Source organism: Diceros bicornis, chromosome 38 (genome assembly GCF_020826845.1).
Source record: "Diceros bicornis minor isolate mBicDic1 chromosome 38, mDicBic1.mat.cur, whole genome shotgun sequence".
NCBI lineage: Eukaryota > Metazoa > Chordata > Mammalia > Perissodactyla > Rhinocerotidae > Diceros > Diceros bicornis.
The window spans coordinates 981,467-1,001,327 of record NC_080777.1 but is presented as its reverse complement, the minus strand read 5'-3'; the positions used below and the strand labels follow the sequence as shown (position 1 = coordinate 1,001,327).

General features: G+C 39.4%; 1 protein-coding gene across 1 annotated transcript in view; it reads right to left on the bottom strand.

Moving 5' to 3' along the window:
* The window catches only part of ADSS2 (adenylosuccinate synthase 2), a 41,011-nt gene extending 22,500 nt beyond the window's left edge, over positions 1 to 18,511 (bottom strand). The window contains exons 1-4 of the mRNA XM_058533521.1: positions 18,227 to 18,511; positions 6,131 to 6,233; positions 4,984 to 5,052; positions 2,994 to 3,044 (exon numbers count right to left, since the gene is read on the bottom strand). Of these exons, the coding sequence (XP_058389504.1) occupies positions 2,994 to 3,044; positions 4,984 to 5,052; positions 6,131 to 6,233; positions 18,227 to 18,472 (469 nt within the window). The 5' untranslated portion in view covers positions 18,473 to 18,511. The remainder of the gene's footprint in view (positions 1 to 2,993; positions 3,045 to 4,983; positions 5,053 to 6,130; positions 6,234 to 18,226) is intronic.
* Between the last annotated feature and the right edge of the window lie 1,350 nt (positions 18,512 to 19,861).

The following is a 19,861-nucleotide window of genomic DNA, read 5'->3' as shown; positions in this document are numbered from 1 at the left end:
TGAAACAAGGGTTCTAACGCCATAACTACAATGGAGCCCACAGGACTGTCCTTTCAGTCCTACGGTAAGAGAGTCCCTGAAGCAAAAATCTGAAGTGGCTTTATAGCAAGGATTCTCAGCAATTTTCCAGGTAATTATTTGATATTTTTATGACACTATTTTACTTCTTTTCATCATTTTAGAATTGACTGTACTAAAAATGTTTCTTATAGACATTTTAGTAACACATGTTTAAAGCATACATATATCATTACAAATATTACTACTAACATCTAAATTTTAGTCCGAGCTATCCTCTCTGGGCTCAGTCTTCCTCCATCAGAAAATACTTTCTTTTTAGGACGTAAGTTTATCAAAAGGAAACATCGTTATTAAAGACATATAACAAAATTATAAATTAATTCACATTTGTTATGGTTTAAACCACATTACTTAAGCTATTATTCCAGTCTCTTGACCTTTTCACATTACTATTTTCTTTGGTTTTCATAGTCTAAAGTAGTTACGTAACAAGCTTAACCACTGTGCTATTCCCAAGGATGCAAACTGTCAAGTACAAACCCAAAGCATTTGAAATGAAGAAGAAAGGGGGAGAATCCAGACAGGAACACAGATATCTCTCTCAACACTATGTTCGTTCCAAAAGACTAATATCATCAGTATATGTTTATAACTACATATAGCCAAACTAGCTAACCAATTATGTACATGAACGTTATAAGTTACTCAAAGGGTACATACTAAATAGTATCCTATTTTGCAATCCTAATTGTACTGAGACTCAGACACTGAATTCCACATAGCAGATGACAGAGGAACATTAGACAGTTCTGAAGATAAGTAGTGGCTTTCATCATCTGACTCAGCTCGGCACTTTATCCACAAGACAGAGGCAATGAATAACAAGAGGCTATACATAAAAACCAGCAAGGTGAAAGAAGATAAAGATGACTCACGGTAATAGGATAAAATACATATAAGGTTAATGATCAGTGAGTGTAAGCAGACAAAAATACTACAAAAGTAATGCACAAAAACATATTTTTCATTATACACCTAAAAGACTGTCAGTAAGGAAAAATATTAATAACACTATATTGTTTTCTGTATTATAACACTACAGCCACATGTCACTTAATGATGGGGATACCTTCTGCGAAATGCATTCTTAGGTGATTCTGATGCTGTGTGAACATCACAGAGTGCACTTACACAAACCTAGATGGTGTAGCCTACTGCACACCTAGGCTATATGGTACTAATCTTATGGGACCACCCTCATATATGCGGCCTTCACTGACTGAAACATCATTATGTGGTGCCTGAGTGTATAGTGATGATATATAAAAGTACTAAGACAAGCTAATAACCAAAAAATATTTTAAACTATATACGTGACAGGCTGAGAGCATAATTTTTTAAAAATTAGAAGCTTAAAATGGTCAACAAAAATGACAGATTTACAACCTCCTTCCTCGGAAAAGCAAAATGAAACACTTTTGTTCTTATCCAAATTGCATATTATTTGGGACTGTAAAGTTTGTTTCTTTTTTTGTCTTGGTTATGAATCTATGCTATTAATCACTCTAGAAATATAAATTGCAGTTTGGCTAAAAAAGAAAAAAACTATGAGCTCTTCAAAGAAAAGATTCTGTTTAAATACAATTATTACTGATGATTAATATTTTCATAGTTTAAGTACAGTCACTTACTGTGATGACTCACAGCCTACTTTGTTTTATGGCATATGGAAGTCACACTAACAACTAGCAAAGTCTTGAGTACAAGGATAACCAGCCTACTCAGAGACAACATATAGGATAATGTGAATTAATGTAAAAGTGTTTTGGAGTGATAATCAAAAACTGTTCTTTTCAGATTTTATAGATTAAGGAGCCCATGGCAAACTAAGTAATGAGAAAGGGGACATTTTACATGAAAGCTGTATGTCAATGCAGGACAGTCTACTTCAAATAAGTTATTTTATTGGGTTACTGAGACTCCGCACAGGATCCAAGTCTCTGACTGTTATTTGGAGGCACGGTTACTCGGCTGATAAACACTATAAGCACGTGAGGAGCTGCCTTTAACATGGAGGTCCATCCAAACCCAGAGCAGCTGCTGCCTCAGGAGACAGACACGTTTAATTCGATTTCGGAGTTTGGATCAATCACACAGAAGCTTCTTACGTGGGTTATAGTTCTTCTTTCTCTTTCCTGGTCATTGTCTCTTAATCGTGTCACTGCTGTTTAACAATTCTATCACTTCAGAGACAGGATAATAACAGGGAAGCAGACCTCAAATTTATTGGTGGCGGTTGAAATTAACTTTAGAATCCAGCTTGCTCTAACCAACGGAGGAGAAGGCTAGTCTGAATCATTTAAAAAGCAGTATTATTACATTTTAGGCACAGTCACTGTAAACATTTGCCAGATGGTAGACCTACTTTTACATGAGTATTAATATATGCAAATAAATGCTCTTCGTATTCTGATATGGCTTATTTTTTTAGTAGAAATAGAGAAGTCTCGTGAAATACTGCTTATATTACCCGTTTGCTTAGCTAACTCTTCAGAAATAGGTAAATTTTAGACCAGCCTTCATGAAAAACAGAAAAAAGAAAAAAATTAATAAGATTTCAAGTATTTGGAACTCAATTACAGTCATGTGTCACTTAACAACAGGGATATGTTCTGAAAAGTGGGTCGTTAGGCGATTTCATTGTCGTGCGAACATCAAAGAATGCACTTACACAAACCTAGATGGTATAGCCTACTATATACCTGGGCTATATGGTACTAACTTTATGGGACCACCTTCGTATATGCAGTACGCCGTTGACCAAAACATCGTTATGCAGCGCATGAATATATTATAATCTATCCTACTTAGTTTTCACTAAAATTCAAAGACAAAATGGCTACTAAATGCTTTCATGTGATCAATTTCTGATAAAAAGATTGTCATGAATCAATGCATTATGTCCCTCTTACCAATATGAGCTCTGTCGGATATGATAAGCCTTTTTTCCCAGCCTTCTAGACCTAAAGGAAAGGGGGAAAAGATACATTTAACTGAACATTTTGTATAACAATTTTTAAATATTAAAGTTCTTTAGAAATACAACGTTTAAAAGTGTTTTTCACTGAATTAATCGCTTTTGTACCTTTTCTTCTGCATAGGAAACATTTAACAACAATTTTTCTCACCTGTCATTCATTATATATAGAAACTCATTCACAAATTCTACCTTTCTAAATGTTTTGCTTTTAAAAAGCTCCCAACTCAAGCCAGCCATATCCACATAAAATATTTCTATGAATCCAAAAAGCAAATGGTAGGAAAATATTATTTTTGTTGGAGGCAGGGGGAGGGGGAGTTAGGTGCAGAGCAGGGGGAATTTTAAGGAAAGGTAGTTAATTTTGGCAATGGCACCCTTTCCCAAAAGACAGTTCTAACAAGTGTTATTAAGCAAGATAATAACATGTCCTCACTATTCCTCCACAGTACTATCCATTACTGTACTTATCACACAGAACAGTAACAAGATATATATGTATCTCCCCACCTAACTGAATACCTGAGAGCAGGGGCCGTGAGTTTTCATAGCCTGGGGCCTGTCATCCAATAAATGTTCAAAAAAATGATTGCTGAATGAATAGATAAATGAATCTAAATAGATATTTTCCTTTAAAGACAGTACTTTAGTAGGCTATATGCATTCTAAAGATAAGCTGCCAAGCTCCAAACATTTTCAAAACTAATCTTTATATATTAAAAATTAGTTGTTATTTTTGATAATATCCCAAGATTTGTTTTGAAAATTATTCCTTACAGATTAAAGAGGAGAACCTCCTCGGTAATATGCTAAAAGATAAACTGGAGTATTAAGCCTCCCCCTCTATAGCTGTTTTTGACATGTAAATATGTACTCTAAAGTTAGTTTAAGGAATATTATAAAGAAAATATTACAAAGAAACTCAGGAAAGTGGATTCAGCTGGGTTACACAGGTGAAGGAAAAAGAGTAGGGCAAAATTTTTAAAGGGATGAAGGAGAACAGAGCAGCATGGGAACCTCAAATTGATAATTTAAGAAGCAGACACCAACACCAACAATAGGTGAAAACACGGGGAAGACAAAAAGGGGGCAGCAAGACAGTATTCTGTGAGGTCAGATTTAGTTGTTAGGAACCCTTGAGGACAGACTGCTATGTTTTAAACCTGAACAATAAACTTTAACAACATAATAGAATTGAGTATTTTAAATACGAGCTAAGTTAAGGGAAATCACACTAATGATTTTCCTCAATTGTGTATTATGTGCATTGCCAAATTCCCCTCAAACCCTAGCAGGGCAGCCAAGTTGAATGTAAACAGACTTCCAAAAATCCAGAAGAGATTAGGAAAGGCCGGAAATCAAGGCTTTTTTATTTTATTTTTTTTAAGGAGATGGAAGTGGACACATTGCATAGAAGGAGCATTTCCCTCATTTGGAGGGTGGGACCTAAACAACTCTCTTTATCCTTGGGTTGTAGCTACCAAGGGAGCTCCAGATCCTCCAGAAAACAAGACTGACAGCGTGCAGAATGGGTTTCGTCGGCTTCCTGACTGCCTGCCCTAAGCTAATTTTTGGTTTGGGCAGAAGAGGATTCTAACTTGAGCACAATGACAAAATGAACTCACAAATTTCCTCAAGTTTTGTCACCAACACATAGTAATTCTAGTACCTAAAGATAAAGTTTGCAGATGACCAATGTGTAAAAAATCAGGACTTACACAATGACCCTATTATTTTTGTCTTTTGTTTACAATACTGATTATAATGAATAAAATGTAATAACTAATGTTAAAAAATTTGTCCTACAATGATCTTCAATTTTGAAGTATAAGACAAAAATGTTAAGTTTGTCCAGCATGAGATCCCAATAAAACTTTACAAAAAAAGAACTGATTATCAGGCAAAGCAGACTTGTTCTTTCATACCTTTTCCTTTTTGAACATTTTTCTCTGCTTCCTCAAACAATCCAGGCAAATGAATTACCACACCATTTCCTAAAGGAAAACAAACAAATCCTAACCTTAAACATCTATACTTATAATACAGACATACATAACGATATTAAAATATAGACACCTACAATAACCCTTTATCTAGAATAGTAGAAGAGTGAGGGACTTTGATTAATAGAATATTCTGATTTATCAGGGAGTTACCACAGAAATGATTCCAAGTTTTAAACAGCAGTATAATGTAAATACATAACAGAACACAATAGGAGCCGGCCCCCTAGCATAGTAGTTAAGTTCTGCATGTCCCACTTTGGCAGCCCGGATTCACGGGTTCGGATCCCAGGCAAGGACCCACACCACCTGTCAGCCATGCTATGGTGGCGACCCACATATAAAAAATCGAGAAGGAATGGCACAGATGTTAGTGCAAGGGCTAACCTTCCTCAAGCAAAAAAAAAAAAAAGGAGAGTGGCAACAGATGTTAGCTCAGGGCTAATCTTCCACAGCAAAAGGAAAAAAAAAAAGAACATACTAAAATTACACTCAATATAATTTGAAATTTCTTTGAAACAAAGTCAAACTATTATTTTGAAAGAAACTAGTTATGTAGTTTTAAGCAAACTGAACCCAGGTCACAGTAGACTCTAGATCAATGTCTTTCAAGTTGGGGAATCACATCCTATCAGTGGTCATAAAATCAATTTTGTGGGTTGTGATTAGCATTTTTAAAAATAAAAAACCAGAATAGCAAATATCAGATTGCATCATATGTTATACGGGTTCAGAATCAACCACGGAATGCAGACCTCTGGTATTTCCTACTGTGTGTCATAGTGTTGGGAAAACTGATTTGATGATCTAATACCTCTTTATAGAGTTAAGATTGCCAGTGATCACAGATAAATGCAAAGTCATCATTCCAAAAAGTATTAGTGCTAAGAGATCTAAAAGAGTCGTAAAATAGCCAAAGTTAGGTATATTCCAGAAGGTACCAAGGTCAAAATTAATAAGGGATCAATGAATCATTTGATTAGTGAGATGTAGTCAGTTTAGATAATGAAAAATGAACACTATTATCAATTACGCGAAAATCCCCAAGCAATTCAGTTTATATACTTACCAATGAATGCAGTAACATTTGGATTAATTATTCCACTGGGTAAAAGATGAAAATCGTATTCCACAGAATCTACGACAACTGTATGGCCGGCATTATTTCCTCCCTGAAATATAAGATGGGGAAATTGACCCTGACAATAAATAGGACAAGTAACATATCTCCTTCCAAAGTGAGATTAATGCTAAAATGTCAACTTAAGGAAACCCAAGTATTAGTCACAAATTCTTATTCTTTAGAGGCGTTACAATAGTCTGGCTACCCTTTCTGCTTCCACCACTACAATACACTTGAGTGGCTACTCCTGACGGGATGTGGAAACTGGAGAATCCAGGTTCCTGGAAGCTAGGAAGACATATGCCTTCTTAAAAGAGAAAAAAAAGTCCAGGGAACAATTAGTTTGTTATTCTGTTTCTGGCACCATGTAGGACACGCAGCAATTTAATTATCCGTGATATTTTATATAAACAAAAAAAATCCCTAAGATGGAAAAGAGTAATCTATCCAGTTACCCTAACTTGATGTAAGTATTCATAACATTTCCATTGTCTTAACGGTGTGTCAAGCAACTTTGTGACCTGAAGTTTGTATTCTCACACGGACTTAGCAACTAGGAAATCGCCCAAGTTGTTCCCTCAACTACTGGTTATCCTGAGACTCGAATTTTTAAACTTATGAATCAGTCCTGTGGGTTTGGTTAGTGACAGGGCCTCTGAATCTGCTCATGTCTGGATAAAGTAATACACTGGGTCAAGGGAATCACCCTATTCTCCTATGGTGAAACTTCCACTCTATGAAACTCATGCCTAAATGGTCAATCAAAAGTAAAATGTTAAGTCAAATTACAAAAATTAGGTACAAAGGAGACTGAATATTAAGTGACCAGATAATTTTCCTAATTTCTAAGTTTAAAAAGCATGAGAGAAAACAAATCAATTGACTATACGTTTAAACTTCTACACAATATTTAACAAAAATTTTAAAGTAAACAAACTAGGAATATATTTGCAACGAACAAAAAGTTTAACAATATCCTCGTGGGACATTAAAAAAATACCAATCAAAACTGTATCTCCTGAAAAGGACTAGTTTAACTAGATCACAAGGCTACTTTTGACAAAATGAATATTACTTACTTTTTAACAAATCATCACCAATCGTGAATTCACAAAAATGTCAGAAAAAAAGTCCTGCAAAAAAAATCTTCAAAAAAGCAAATGTCTACTTACACTGTGTTTTGCACTGGATAAAGCAAAGAATTCCTTGCTTGAAGACTAGTTTATGGCATGTATGTTAAAAAAAAAAAAAAAAGACAACAGTGGTGGCCTATGGTCTACAAGACGACAGGTGGGTGGCCAAACACAGGAAGACAGAAGCAGGATTAAGCAATATCTCCTTCTCTTGATACCACCAAGGGAACATTTTTTACTATTTATTTTTTGGATATTTTTTACTATTTATTTTTTCAATAGGAAACATCTGCATATGATACACAAGGCACAGAAGGATGCACAGTAAAAAGCAAAGTCTTTCTCATACTCCACCCCTGCCTAGTCCCTGCTACAAGGCAACCAGTTACCACCAGTTTTTTTGTGTCCTTCCCGAGGCAGTTTTGTATATACAAACACACATTTATACATTGTTTTATTCCATATGTACCAATGATAGCAAACTACGTACACCTGGGCAGCTTGCTTTTTCACTTAACAAATCTTCGAGCTCATTCCATACCCTTGTAAACAGAACCATCTCACTTTTTTTTTTTTTTTTGTGAGGAGATCAGCCCTGAGCTAACATCCGCCAATCCTCCTCTTTTTTTTTTTTTTTGCTGAGGAAGACGGCCCTGGGCTAACATCGGTGCCCATCTTCCTCCACTTTATATGGGACGCCGCCACAGCATGGCTTACCAAGCAGTGCGTCGGTGCGCGCCCGGGATCCGAACCAGCGAACCCCGGGCCGCCGCAGCGGAGCGCACGCACTTAACCGCTTGCGCCACCGGGCCGGCCCCCCATCTCACTCTTTTAACAGCTGCACTGCCTTCCTTTTCAGACACATAATTTATTAAACTGCTCCTCTAAGAGAGGCATTCCGGTTCTTTCCAATCTTTTGTCATTATAAACAATGTTGCAATACACTTCCTAGTGTATTGCACTACATACTTTATTATTTCACACTTGTGTAAGTTTATCACCAATTCTGCCAGAATCCTAAAACATATATTACATACCAAAAAGAACATACTGATCTTAACTTAGTCTTTCTAAATAACTCACAGGACAATTCTTACTTGGTTTTCACAGTTTTCTTTATTCTATCCCTCCTACCAATAGCAGCCTTTTAATCACAACTTTTTATGATTTAGGAAACCTCCCCTAAACTTTCAGAAAAAAATCTTTTCAGAGTATGAAGCTCATTAAAATTTCTTTAAATCCTAGGAAAATGCTAATTTATTATTATAATTATTTAATTCTAAATTGTTATAAATCACTAAATTCAATAAATTTTTACTAAATTGTGATAAAGTATTGGTAACTTTGAGACAAACAACCAATAAAGCATCATTATTTAAGCAAAACCAGTTTTTTAAAAAATCCATTGTCTCCTAACATAAGAAACAAACTACTCTGTAATTTTCAGAGTAGACTTTTAAAGTAAGTCTCCTAATTTACACAACATTATTTGTATAGATATACTAATATAACCATTTGATGAAACAATTATTAACTAACTCGGTGGTGCACAACCATGTTTCTGTTGCGTAACAAAAGCCTACTCTCCTGGATAATGTTTTACCCAGACAGGCAGTCATGATGGCAGTAACCACAATGGGGAGAGTATGGTTGATTTGTCTGTTTGAGGCAGGTGGTTGTGATACATGACTTTAGGGAGATAAACTGTTGATTTCTTTTAAGTTCTTCCAAGTTTACAGGTGGTGGTTCAGGCTGGAAAAGTTCAGCTGCTTAAGGCTTGAAATCACACTTTACTGAACAGCTTGCTAACTCAAACATTAACAGACATTTTTCAATAACCGATGTCTTATTAAGGATTACTATATGGTTTAAATCTCATTTAAATGCTGTTTGACTGAGTGTGAGAATGGTTAAATACACCCAGAAGAACCCCAGATGCTCCTATAAGGAGCTGGGGAGAAAGTGTAAGTGCGTATTTGGTCACTAGTGCCCTCCGGGTGAGCTGGGGTATGACAGCTTCTCATCTTGAAACACACTGTGCAGAAAAGACTCCTGAGGTGAACTGAACAGGAGCTACTCACAAGGAGTTTCCTGACAAGGTCATCTATATATGAAGTAAATTTTAGTATCGAGTTATATTTCACAAAATGCAACAGAGGAAGCTTCAAATTCAAAGTGCCTAGCCGGATGCTAACCTAAAATATTTATAAATTGTGTGGAATATACAAAATTCACCTTGAGAGCTCAGGCAATTGTCCTCAAACACTGATGACACTGGTCCAAGGAGAGGTCACATGTATCAGCAGAACAAAGAGGTTTCAGTATGGGCACCGTGGCCAATCACCACTTTACTCTCCCACCCACACACACCCACGAATTACCAGGGCAGATACTCTGAACTGCAGGCTTCCACATTTGTGACAGAACTGCTTGTCACACAGGCACTCTACGTCGTGCATGCCAGGAAAAGGAGCAAGGACATATTTGTTTAATCACGTTTAATGATTCTCCTAAGTACACTGGGAGGCCAGATGGTACAATATAGATGATGGGAGATAAATATTTTTTTTGTTCTACTTTTAACAGAGACATACTATTCCCTTCTCAATCCAAAATTTCTCCAAACCAAACCTGTTAAATTATCCCCCCAGACACAGTATTAATCATACATTCATATTAATAGTTACATGTAACTACCTCTTGCTGCTTTGCTCAATTTCCATAACACTTGCGATCCTAGTTACTCATGCAGCATTTAACAAGTACTTTTAATTATCATAGTTGTATGTTTTATATTACTTAGCTAAAAAAAATAATCTGTTCAATTAATTGTTACACAAACAAAGAGCTGTGGAATAGCAATTAATGTTGTTTTCCAGATCAATTATATCAACAGAGAAAATATTTCTTAATGATTCTCAGGTCTTAATTTTTTGAACATTTTTAATTTTGAAATATACCCTCTAAAATCCCAAGAAAGAAAAAAAACAGTGAGAGCCCAAAAGTGGCTGCATGTTATGTGGCAAGTTTCTCTGAGGAAAAACATTAAGTTTATAATGCCTTATATGATATTTTTTTCTTATATTAAATACTAAGAGTAAATGCAAATAAATTGTATTAAAGTGAAGAATAAATATACAAAAGAAAATCCAATCAGCTTTCACCAGTCACAAAACATCCTCTAATTTGGTATTTATTTTACTGATTTTGACTATTATTCTTTATATTAAGATTAAATATAAATATTAAATAAGCTTCTCAATGACCAAGAAAAAACGTATCTCTTGCAATAAACTAGAACATTATGATGAGGGGGAAGCAGAACTAAAATTCTATGTTCTCAAAGTTGAAAAGCACAGTTTCTGATGTATACTTTTAGTTTTTTAAAACCAATACAGAGATAGCTAATTTTCATTGTTTTAATTATAGTTAAAATAATAAAAACCTTTTTGACTTCAAACATTCCTCCTGTAGAAAAGCACTAGAGGTCTACAGTGTGTGAGACTGCTGAAAAACAACTGACAAATAAGAATAACCCAGAACCAACGTTTCCTCATTCCTTATTTTCCTAGATGAAATGAACTCCAGGTCAGCTATACTTCTCAGATGTTCAGTCCCATCCCCCACTTACTTTGCAAATCTTAGTAATCATCCCCTGTGGCCACAGTAATCGATCCAGACAAGGAAACCTGATCCAGCTAAGCCAATCAACCTCCTCTCTCTTGGGAATTTGACTTTGCACAGAAAGGATGGCAGTGAGGAGTCAGAGCTGCCTGTCGCCTACGGGAGCATCCTGAAGAGAGAGGCTGCCAGTTCTGGCTGCTGAGACCCTGGGAGCTGCCTCTGGCTCTGGCCACTCTGAGTCTTGGCCATCCTGCTCTTCCTTCAAACAAGTACCCATTTTGCTTAAAATAGTCTCTTTCCATTGCTTGCCAACAAAGAATCCCAATGATTCACAAAACAAACTCACTGCACCAGACTATGCATAGAGCTGAGTCTCTAAGTCCACATCTCGCACCACTGATAACTGAATACAACAACGATTAACTTCTAAGTTTTAATATTTATGCTGTCAAGAACAAAACTCTGAAACACAATACTCCGGGACACAGGGATGATATAATAGTATTTAGTTATTTTGTAACTGTTCTCAGTTTTTCCATGTATACTTTTTCTTCCCAATTTAATTTTAAGCTTAAGACAGTCTGAAGACAAGTGTTTTGAATTTTCTTTCCATGGCTCCTCAGAACCAGAGGCTGTCAAGCCCAATTTTAGAATAAAAATTTGGATCAGGAAATGCTGACATGTGTAAGTTTCCTTTTTTAATCTTTTGCTGAGGAAGATTCACCCTGAGCTAACATCTGTGCCAACAGTCCTCTCTTTTGTATGAGGCATGCCACCACAGCATGGCTTGACAAGTGGTGTAGGTCCACACCTGGGAACTGAACCTGGGCTGCCCAAAGTGGAGTGCACCCAACTTAACGACTAGGCCATGGAGCCGGCCCCCTACATGTGTTTCTAATTACGAAGCTCCAAAGGTCCAGGGGATATTTAAAAAAAAAAAGGTTTGGAAGGCAAGGAAATAACATTAGTCTCCTGATGACAAAAATGACAACAGTGACTCCTGATTCTTAACTTAGTTTGCTATTAGGTCTTCGTCTTTCCAAAATCACTCCCCCAACTGAGTTCCTACTGTGATAAAGGAGATGAAGCCAGTGCCCCAACTAAGTGAGTTCCTACTGTGATAAAGGAGATGAAGGCAGTGAACGGCCTCTTGACAGCATTATAAACCTGAAACAATGGCGTCTCTCTTCCAGCAACAGTGGAGGCCCAAGTGTCGAGGGCTAACATTGAATGCCCATAGCCCAGAGGCAATTCTCAGGCCACTTAGTTAGGCTTCTGAAACAGTCTGTGTCTTCTCTTTGTCCTTTTTGCTCTGAACACATGAACACTGTGCTGTATTCACAGAGCTCAAAACGAACATCTGTCAAGTCAGCAGAGAGCAGCAATGCCTCAGACCAAGCCTTTGAACTATTCCAGCAGACAAAAAGATAAAAGATTCCTATTTCTTGTCTCGAGTCTTCAAGCTTCTTAGGAACCTCACAATCTTTTGAGTCAATGCTTATTACCTGTGCTGTTTCCTTGGTCAACACTGTAAGACCTGTGTCTCTCTTTCCAGATGAAGCATTTCACTATTTGCCAAAACTAAAACACCTGTCAATCCACAGCAATTATTATAAATAAGGATGACTGTTCTTTTATGAAAACATTCATATAATTGCAATTAGCTTATGATTTCCAAGTAGAGCAGTAAGTTGATCAAATTAAACTATTCAATAGGAACCAGACACACTAGATAGGAAGAGAAAACATATACAGGGTATCTGAATTTCTTTTTTAGCAAAGACACTCAAGCGCACTGCTCAGTTATCTTTTAAAGGCTTAAGATATACGATATCCGCTTTACCTTACGTTATTAGGGTTACCTTCCAGTTTCATACACAGATAAATGTCACACGAATGATGAAAAATCTCAGGTACTTTGTATTTTATACCTTAAATTTCCATTATGAAACAACTTCTCACAATGAAAGGGGAAAGGAGTATTGCCTTGGAGGATCTTGGGTTGCTAATTAAGAAGCTTTAGACTCTAGGTACGAAACTCTTAACAAACATACTTACTAAACAAGAGTCAGAGATGACCAGGGTCATAGGTGGGAGGATCAGACATGAAACCAAAAAACGGATAAATGAATGTTATTCAGTCTTTGTAAATGCTTGATAAAAATTCACCTGATCATTACATTTATGAAGATGTTATCTTAAAAAAACACTGAAATTGAACTGCAGATTTCAAGTCAAAAAAGTTTTCTTTCACAAATAAAATTTTTCCTTTAAAAAGGTTTTTTGAAAAGCTTGATACAAAAATCCTATTTTTAAAAATTTCATGGGGGCCGGCGTGGCACAGCGGTTAAGTGCTTGCACTCCGCTGCTGGCGGCCTGGGCTGGGATCCTGGGTGCATACCGATGTACCACTTGTCAGGCCACGCTGTGGCGGCATCCCACATGAAGTGGAGGAAGATCGGCACAGATGGTCACTCAGGGCCAGTCTTCCTCAGCAAAAAAAAAAGAAAAAAAAATTCACAGAACCTCCTGTTTTTTAAAGAATTTTATTATATTGAATTAATATAATTAAAGTTGATTCAGTGTAAAGACCCATCCCATCTTGGAGACAGAGTAGCCATGGGAACTGTCCTCTATTTACTGTTCTTTTCAATTGCTCACACCAGGCAATACTGAATACCTCAACGTCCCTTTTTCCACTGATAAAGCATTCTAATAGTCACCAATCTTCACGTATTGGTATGTAGCTCATCCGCACTAATCTTGGGTGTCAAAATCTGACACAGTCCCCAAAAGATAATATAGCTAGATTTGTATCAAGTTACAGTAAGCAAGCTATTACGTATATGACCAGTTCAATCTAGATTTGTACCAGGCAACAGTTTCTCCTAGGGATACTTGAAACTATCCAACTAATCCACCCATTCCCACCAAAATTAAAGAAACAGAATGTTGATCAGACACTGAGATGATCTCACATAACTTAAAAATTTACGACTCAAAAGTAGAGATGATGGTATATTATGTACACTAATACAACTGGCTTAGTTAAATAGTGAACAACACGCAACATCCTCATTAACCAAACTTTTGAGATCTTGCCCCTAGCAGAGACAAACTATTTACTACAATTACACGGCATTCAACTGAAATATGCTAATTCAACTGAAATATGCTAAGAAAACATACAAAAAAGATACAAATATCAGTTATTTTTTCATTGATACAAGACATAAGACTTTCATATAAACTATTAAAGCCTTTGAACATAACAGTACAATGTAAAAAATACTAGTTAAGATACTAAGTAATAAATGTTAATCCAAGGAATGCTGGGGATTCCACCTTAAACTCATGCCAATGGTCAATTAACCTGTCTAGGGAGATGTTAAAATAATTTACAGGAAAGGCTTAAACTACTGATTTTAAAGAAATTTCTAGGGCCGGCCCCGTGGCTTAGCGGTTAAGTGCGCGCGCTCTGCTACTGGCAGCCCGGGTTCAGATCCCGGGCGCGCACCAAGGCACCACTTCTCCGGCCATCCTGAAGCCGCGTCCTATACGCAGCAACTAGAAGGATGTGCAACTATGACATACAACTATCTCCTGGGGCTTTGGAAAAAAGAAATTTCTAGGGGTGATCCAGTCACCCATCAGTAAATATCTGTTGAGTATTTACTTCTTCTCTACCTCACATAGCACTCAGTGCCATGGAAGAAAACAAAAAAGGAACAAGTTCTCTTTTGGAGAAAACTTATATTCTAATAGGGAAAGGACAGTAATCCAAGAAAGCAAGATTTGACCAAGTATATCACACACTGGTATATACTTATATATTTGGGAAATACTATAAACTATATAAAAAGCAACCCTGATAGTCAGGAGACATAGAAATAGCAATTGTTATAAACCTGGAAGAATGTTTTACCTTAAACGCTAATTCTCTACCATCTTCAAAATTATGGGAAGTAGTTTGGGAGATAATTTTAGCTGTATAAGGTCAGGGCTTTAAATAACACTGAAGTTATTCCTTTTTAAATTATCTTGCAACTTTTCTGATTATTTCAAGGAGAAAGTCTCAGTTTACTGCCGGTATGTCTTTTACACTTCTCTATCTCTTACTAATAGCAGGTTTCAGAGCTTTCAGCAGATACCAGCATCTGGCTACAAATTAACATTTTTTTCATTGTGTTTACTTTTATGGCAAGCTTTTACATACAGCAAGAGACAGGATATACTTTCCCTTTATAATTAATTTTACTTAATATTTTCTCTTTGTATTAACTGTAAAACCCTGGAAAGTAAACACAAAGAGAGGAAATACTGTTCCAACTATTCCTGATCACAGGGAGACTCATGCTTGTCGTTGTAACCAGGACTACCAAGCTTGTTTTCTCCAAGAACAAGAAACAAGCCCTTGCTTAAGGCCTGGTATAAAAATGCAATAGTAAAATCTCTAGTTTCTACTCAACTAAATAAGGGAAACAAAGTATAGGAGTTTACTTTCAGAGAATTTGAGGGAAAAAACATTAACAGACTCCCTAACAGAACTACTTTTGTGCTGCCAGAAAGGGGCCTTCCAATTCCCATCCTTTAACCCTTTGAAAAACCTGTACTGAGTGCCCTTCTCCACCCTGACCCTGGCCATGCTTGCTGATGTGACAGCTGTCCACCGGACTCTGAGCTCCTTGTAGGCAGTCTCTACCCTTTTCAGCTTCTGGACTCTGGAGCTAAGCAGCCCCATGTAGATACTCACTATGTGAGTGCTGGATGAATGAAGTGCGCCTGAGTTGGTCCTATACTTAATTCTTCTCTTTCTTAGAAGACATACCGATTTAAAACTGAGGCATCAGTAGTGGCTGTCCTTTGAATGAAAGTCCTGCACGCCTATTTACGGGTCTAGAGTATCCGTCGAGTTATAAATAATTCCTCAAAATCCTGCATCTGAAATACAGGCCCTAAGTGCTCTGATGATGAAAATGCCACTAGCTTTGCATCTGTTCTTTCCAAAAAGGCATTTTATGTATTAAAATGTAAAGTTAAATGCAATGTCAGTTTTTCTTTTACAAACTGTATTTTATATTGGAAGAAATTCCCTATTTTATGATTCCATTGTTGAAATATGAACACATTATGTATATACCACTTCTGGAGAAATAATCTATATAAAATTTGAGTTTATGGCATGAATATGACAGATATATGTCATATGTATGATATAAAAATATACATTAAACTCTAATAAAGTACACATTTTCAATAATACACAAAACTTGAATCATCAAACAAGGCAATTCAAACTCAAAATGTCTTTCCTAATGTTGACTTTTCTCAGCTCTCTAGACACACTCATTAAGAATCTCAACATTCCATATTCAATTTTATAAGCTAGGAGAACTTCATTAAGTAGATATCAGCTTACTAGGACTGACCAAATAATATAGAGTTGCCAAGATGAATCACAAGAGTTGTGCTTAAATCTATTCATACTTATCCACTTTCACTAACAAGACTAAGAAGAATCCTAATGATGAGCTGTTAAAAGGCACTAGAAAAATATAAAGATTTTAGAATTATGTAAGGAAGGTAGTAAGTCACAAATTTATACGTGAGGAAAGTCTGCCTAACAAGTCTGCTCATACATTTCTCCTCTATCTTCAGCTAATATTTTAAAGGCAAACCTGGCTCCCTCTCAATCATGTCTCTCCAGACTTTGCAAGGGCATCAGATCAGATTGGTCCACAACCTCCTTCAAGACTACTTTCACAGTAACACCTTCTTCAATCTACAAACTAACTCTACTATTTTTCAAAGGGATATTACAATTGAGGATCTTTTACAATAAATGCCATCACGGTTACCTTTCCAAAACCTTTTCCAACCCATAATGTAGCTCAACTTGAGTACTACTATTTCCAGGTAAGGAAGATGTCAGGAATGACAGTGAAGGAGACAAACAAGCCTTGGCCTCTCTCCCCTTCTACCCAGCAGGAGATAGGTCTTCCCACACTTCTTTCCCCACAGCATGGCCAGATCTGAATTTAAGACAACGGGAAGGTGAAGACTGGGCTTCTGGAGCAGCTCCAAAGGCAGTGTAGGGCAGGAGTCATGGGCAGCACCTCCAAGAGTGTTATTAAGGAAGGTATGTGTGTTGCCAGAGGCGTGAAGGAATAGAAGGCTGGGAGGCAGGGGGGGTGGTGGGGCACTGGGTACGACAGCCATCTCAGCCAAGGAAGGGGGGGGGCAGCCTTCTGCATGCTAAAAACAAGATAAGCCAGAATATTTGCATTCAGCTTTTTATGTACCTGTGATTACCGTGTCTGCACGCTCAAATGGTTCTCAATTTTAGGCAAAAAGCTTCCAATCAAGTGGGCCTACTCCCCTGTTAGAACACACCCAGCATGGCATCATCATATTGCGCCACGTCCATGCAATAAAGACAAAATACTCTCACCACCCGGACAGCAGTTACCTTCAAACACCACATTACAGTCTGTTTTGAAAGCGGTTATTGCTCAACTACGTCGCATTTTGAAATTGGTAAGCCTTCACAAAGGCCTAGCCTCTGGGCTGCTTCAAAGCAAACGACCAATAGGAGGAAAACTTACAGTGAAAACCACGTGTCTCCCGGGAGGAAGTGCATTACCGCTCTATTTCCCGCAAGTTCCCTCTGACCGTGAGCCTAACAATGTGAATACTTCTAAACACCAGACACGACGTCCACGGATCTACCTGCCTCACTCTCAAAGGGCTGGGATTCCCTCCTCCGGGACCAACAAGGAAAACTAACTCCTCCTTAATATCAATACACGGGTGCGGAGAGAAGCCCCGGGGCCAGTGAGCGGCGCAGGGCCCGGAGGCGGGCTCTCGTGTCAACAAAGTGGGCCGGGGGCGGGCACAGCCCTGCGAACTCGGGCCTGCAGGGGCGGCGGGTGTGGACTGCAGGGCGAGCTGGGGCAGTGCGCTGCCCTTCGGTCTCCGGGTGGGGGTGATGCGGGCTCGGAGCCGCGCAGGGGGCAGCACCTCCCACCCGGACCGCATCCCTTTCCCCCCGCGGCCCCCGCCCAGGGCCGAGTCCGGGCCCAGACCGACACCCGGCCCGGCCCGGGCACGTGCACCCCCGAAGCCCCCGCCCCCGCACGCTGCCCCAGGGCCGCCCAGCCCGAGACCCCCGGTCAGGGGGCTCCGATCTCCCGCCACTTGCCCCGCCGCCGCCGCTCAGGCAGGAGGCCCTGGAGGTCCCGGTCCTGCGGCCGGCGAGCCGGGCTCTGGCCGCGCCCGCCCTCACCTGGCAGCGGCACACGATGTCGGCGTCCTGCGCCAGCAGGTCCACCACCTTCCCCTTGCCCTCGTCGCCCCACTGCGCGCCGAGCACCACCGTCACCCGGTTGCCCCCGGGCCGCGCCCGCAGGCGGCCGCAGTCGCCGTTGGGCAGCGAGGACGCCGCCGGGTGGGCCTCGGAGAGCGCCATGGCTGCGGCCGCGAGGACGGCCCGAGGGGACGCGCGACCTGAGGCGCCGGGGCCGCAGCACATGCGGAGGAAGAGGGAGCCAGAGGCGGCCCCGCCCCGCGGCCGCCGCCCTCGGCCGGGCCCGCCCCGCGCCGCCCCGCGCCGCCCCGCCTCAGCCCGTCCGGGGCCCACACCGCCGGCGCAGGCCGGCCTCGGCGGCACCGCCCGAGGAAGAGGCCGCCACCACCCGCCGCCGAGGCCACGCCCCTTCCGCGGCGGCGCGCCGCTCCTGGCCAACCCCGCGAGAGGACGGGGTGGGGGCGGGGCTTAGAGCGCGCCTCAGCCTCGACGCCCCGCCCGCCCGGCCCTCCTCCCGCCTTTCAAACCGGAGAGGCGCGCAGGTGCGTGCTCCAGCGTCGGACTACAACTCCCGGCGTGCAACGCTCTGGGCTGAAGCGACTGATTGCGCTGCCGTAGTGTCTGCCGTGTGCGGGGTTGCAGTGTCTGCAAGTGTTCATTTTCACAATTATCTTTTAATAATTTGTTTTTAAAAAGGGGTGAAGTAGGGTGTACAAGATACAAAGGGTGGAATTTTAAAATATAGATGGGATGGAATTGGAACGTATAGGTTTAGAATTGGAAAGTAAAGGTCTAGAAGTAAGAACAGAGATGGGGACAGAGACCAAAAAAGGCAGACTCGGAAGTAAAGCAATAAAGTAGAGGACGTTAGACCTGAAAATCTAGAGACCTTTCTCCTGTTTCACATTAGTAACAGAGGCTCAGAGAGGATGTCACAAGTATATGCCGGATACTGGAATGCACTTAGCTCTTTTAATTCCCACAACCGTGTGAGCTAGGTAGTACTATCTTATCCTTAGGTTACGGGATTTAAAAGTTAACTTGCGATAGTGAGAGCTTAATTCCTACCTAGACAGTCTGAGTCCAGAGCCCACGCCCTTTCTGTATATTCCACTGCTTTTAATGTTTCAGTTGCGGCTAGATTCTGAAGTATACCTACTGCTGATCTAATGCTCTTCCAGCTGCAAAGCAAATTAATTATGACATCTAATTCTAACATAAAGTTGCTTTGGAAAAAAGTGGGAATAAAATCACCTTAAAGATTAGTGTCTCCCAAATTATATTTATTCAATCTAGTTCTCTAATGGTCCCTAGAGCGTATTTTAGTATTTTACTACTATTTTTATTCAGTGATTCATTTGGTCAGTAAATATTGAGAACCTACACAAACTAAGATTGTGCTGTGCACTGATGACATAAGAAGGAATAAAGATACAATTGCAGCCCTCAAGAATTCAGATTATTTGGTCCACTGACAAGTAAACAGATAAATTATAATACTATGTGATAACTTTGGTGTTTGTTTATCTTGGCTCTACCACAAGAGTACAAGCCCCTTTGTAAACCAGAATGCCGTCATATTTCTTTGTACTTAGTGCACGAGGTAGTTTTGGG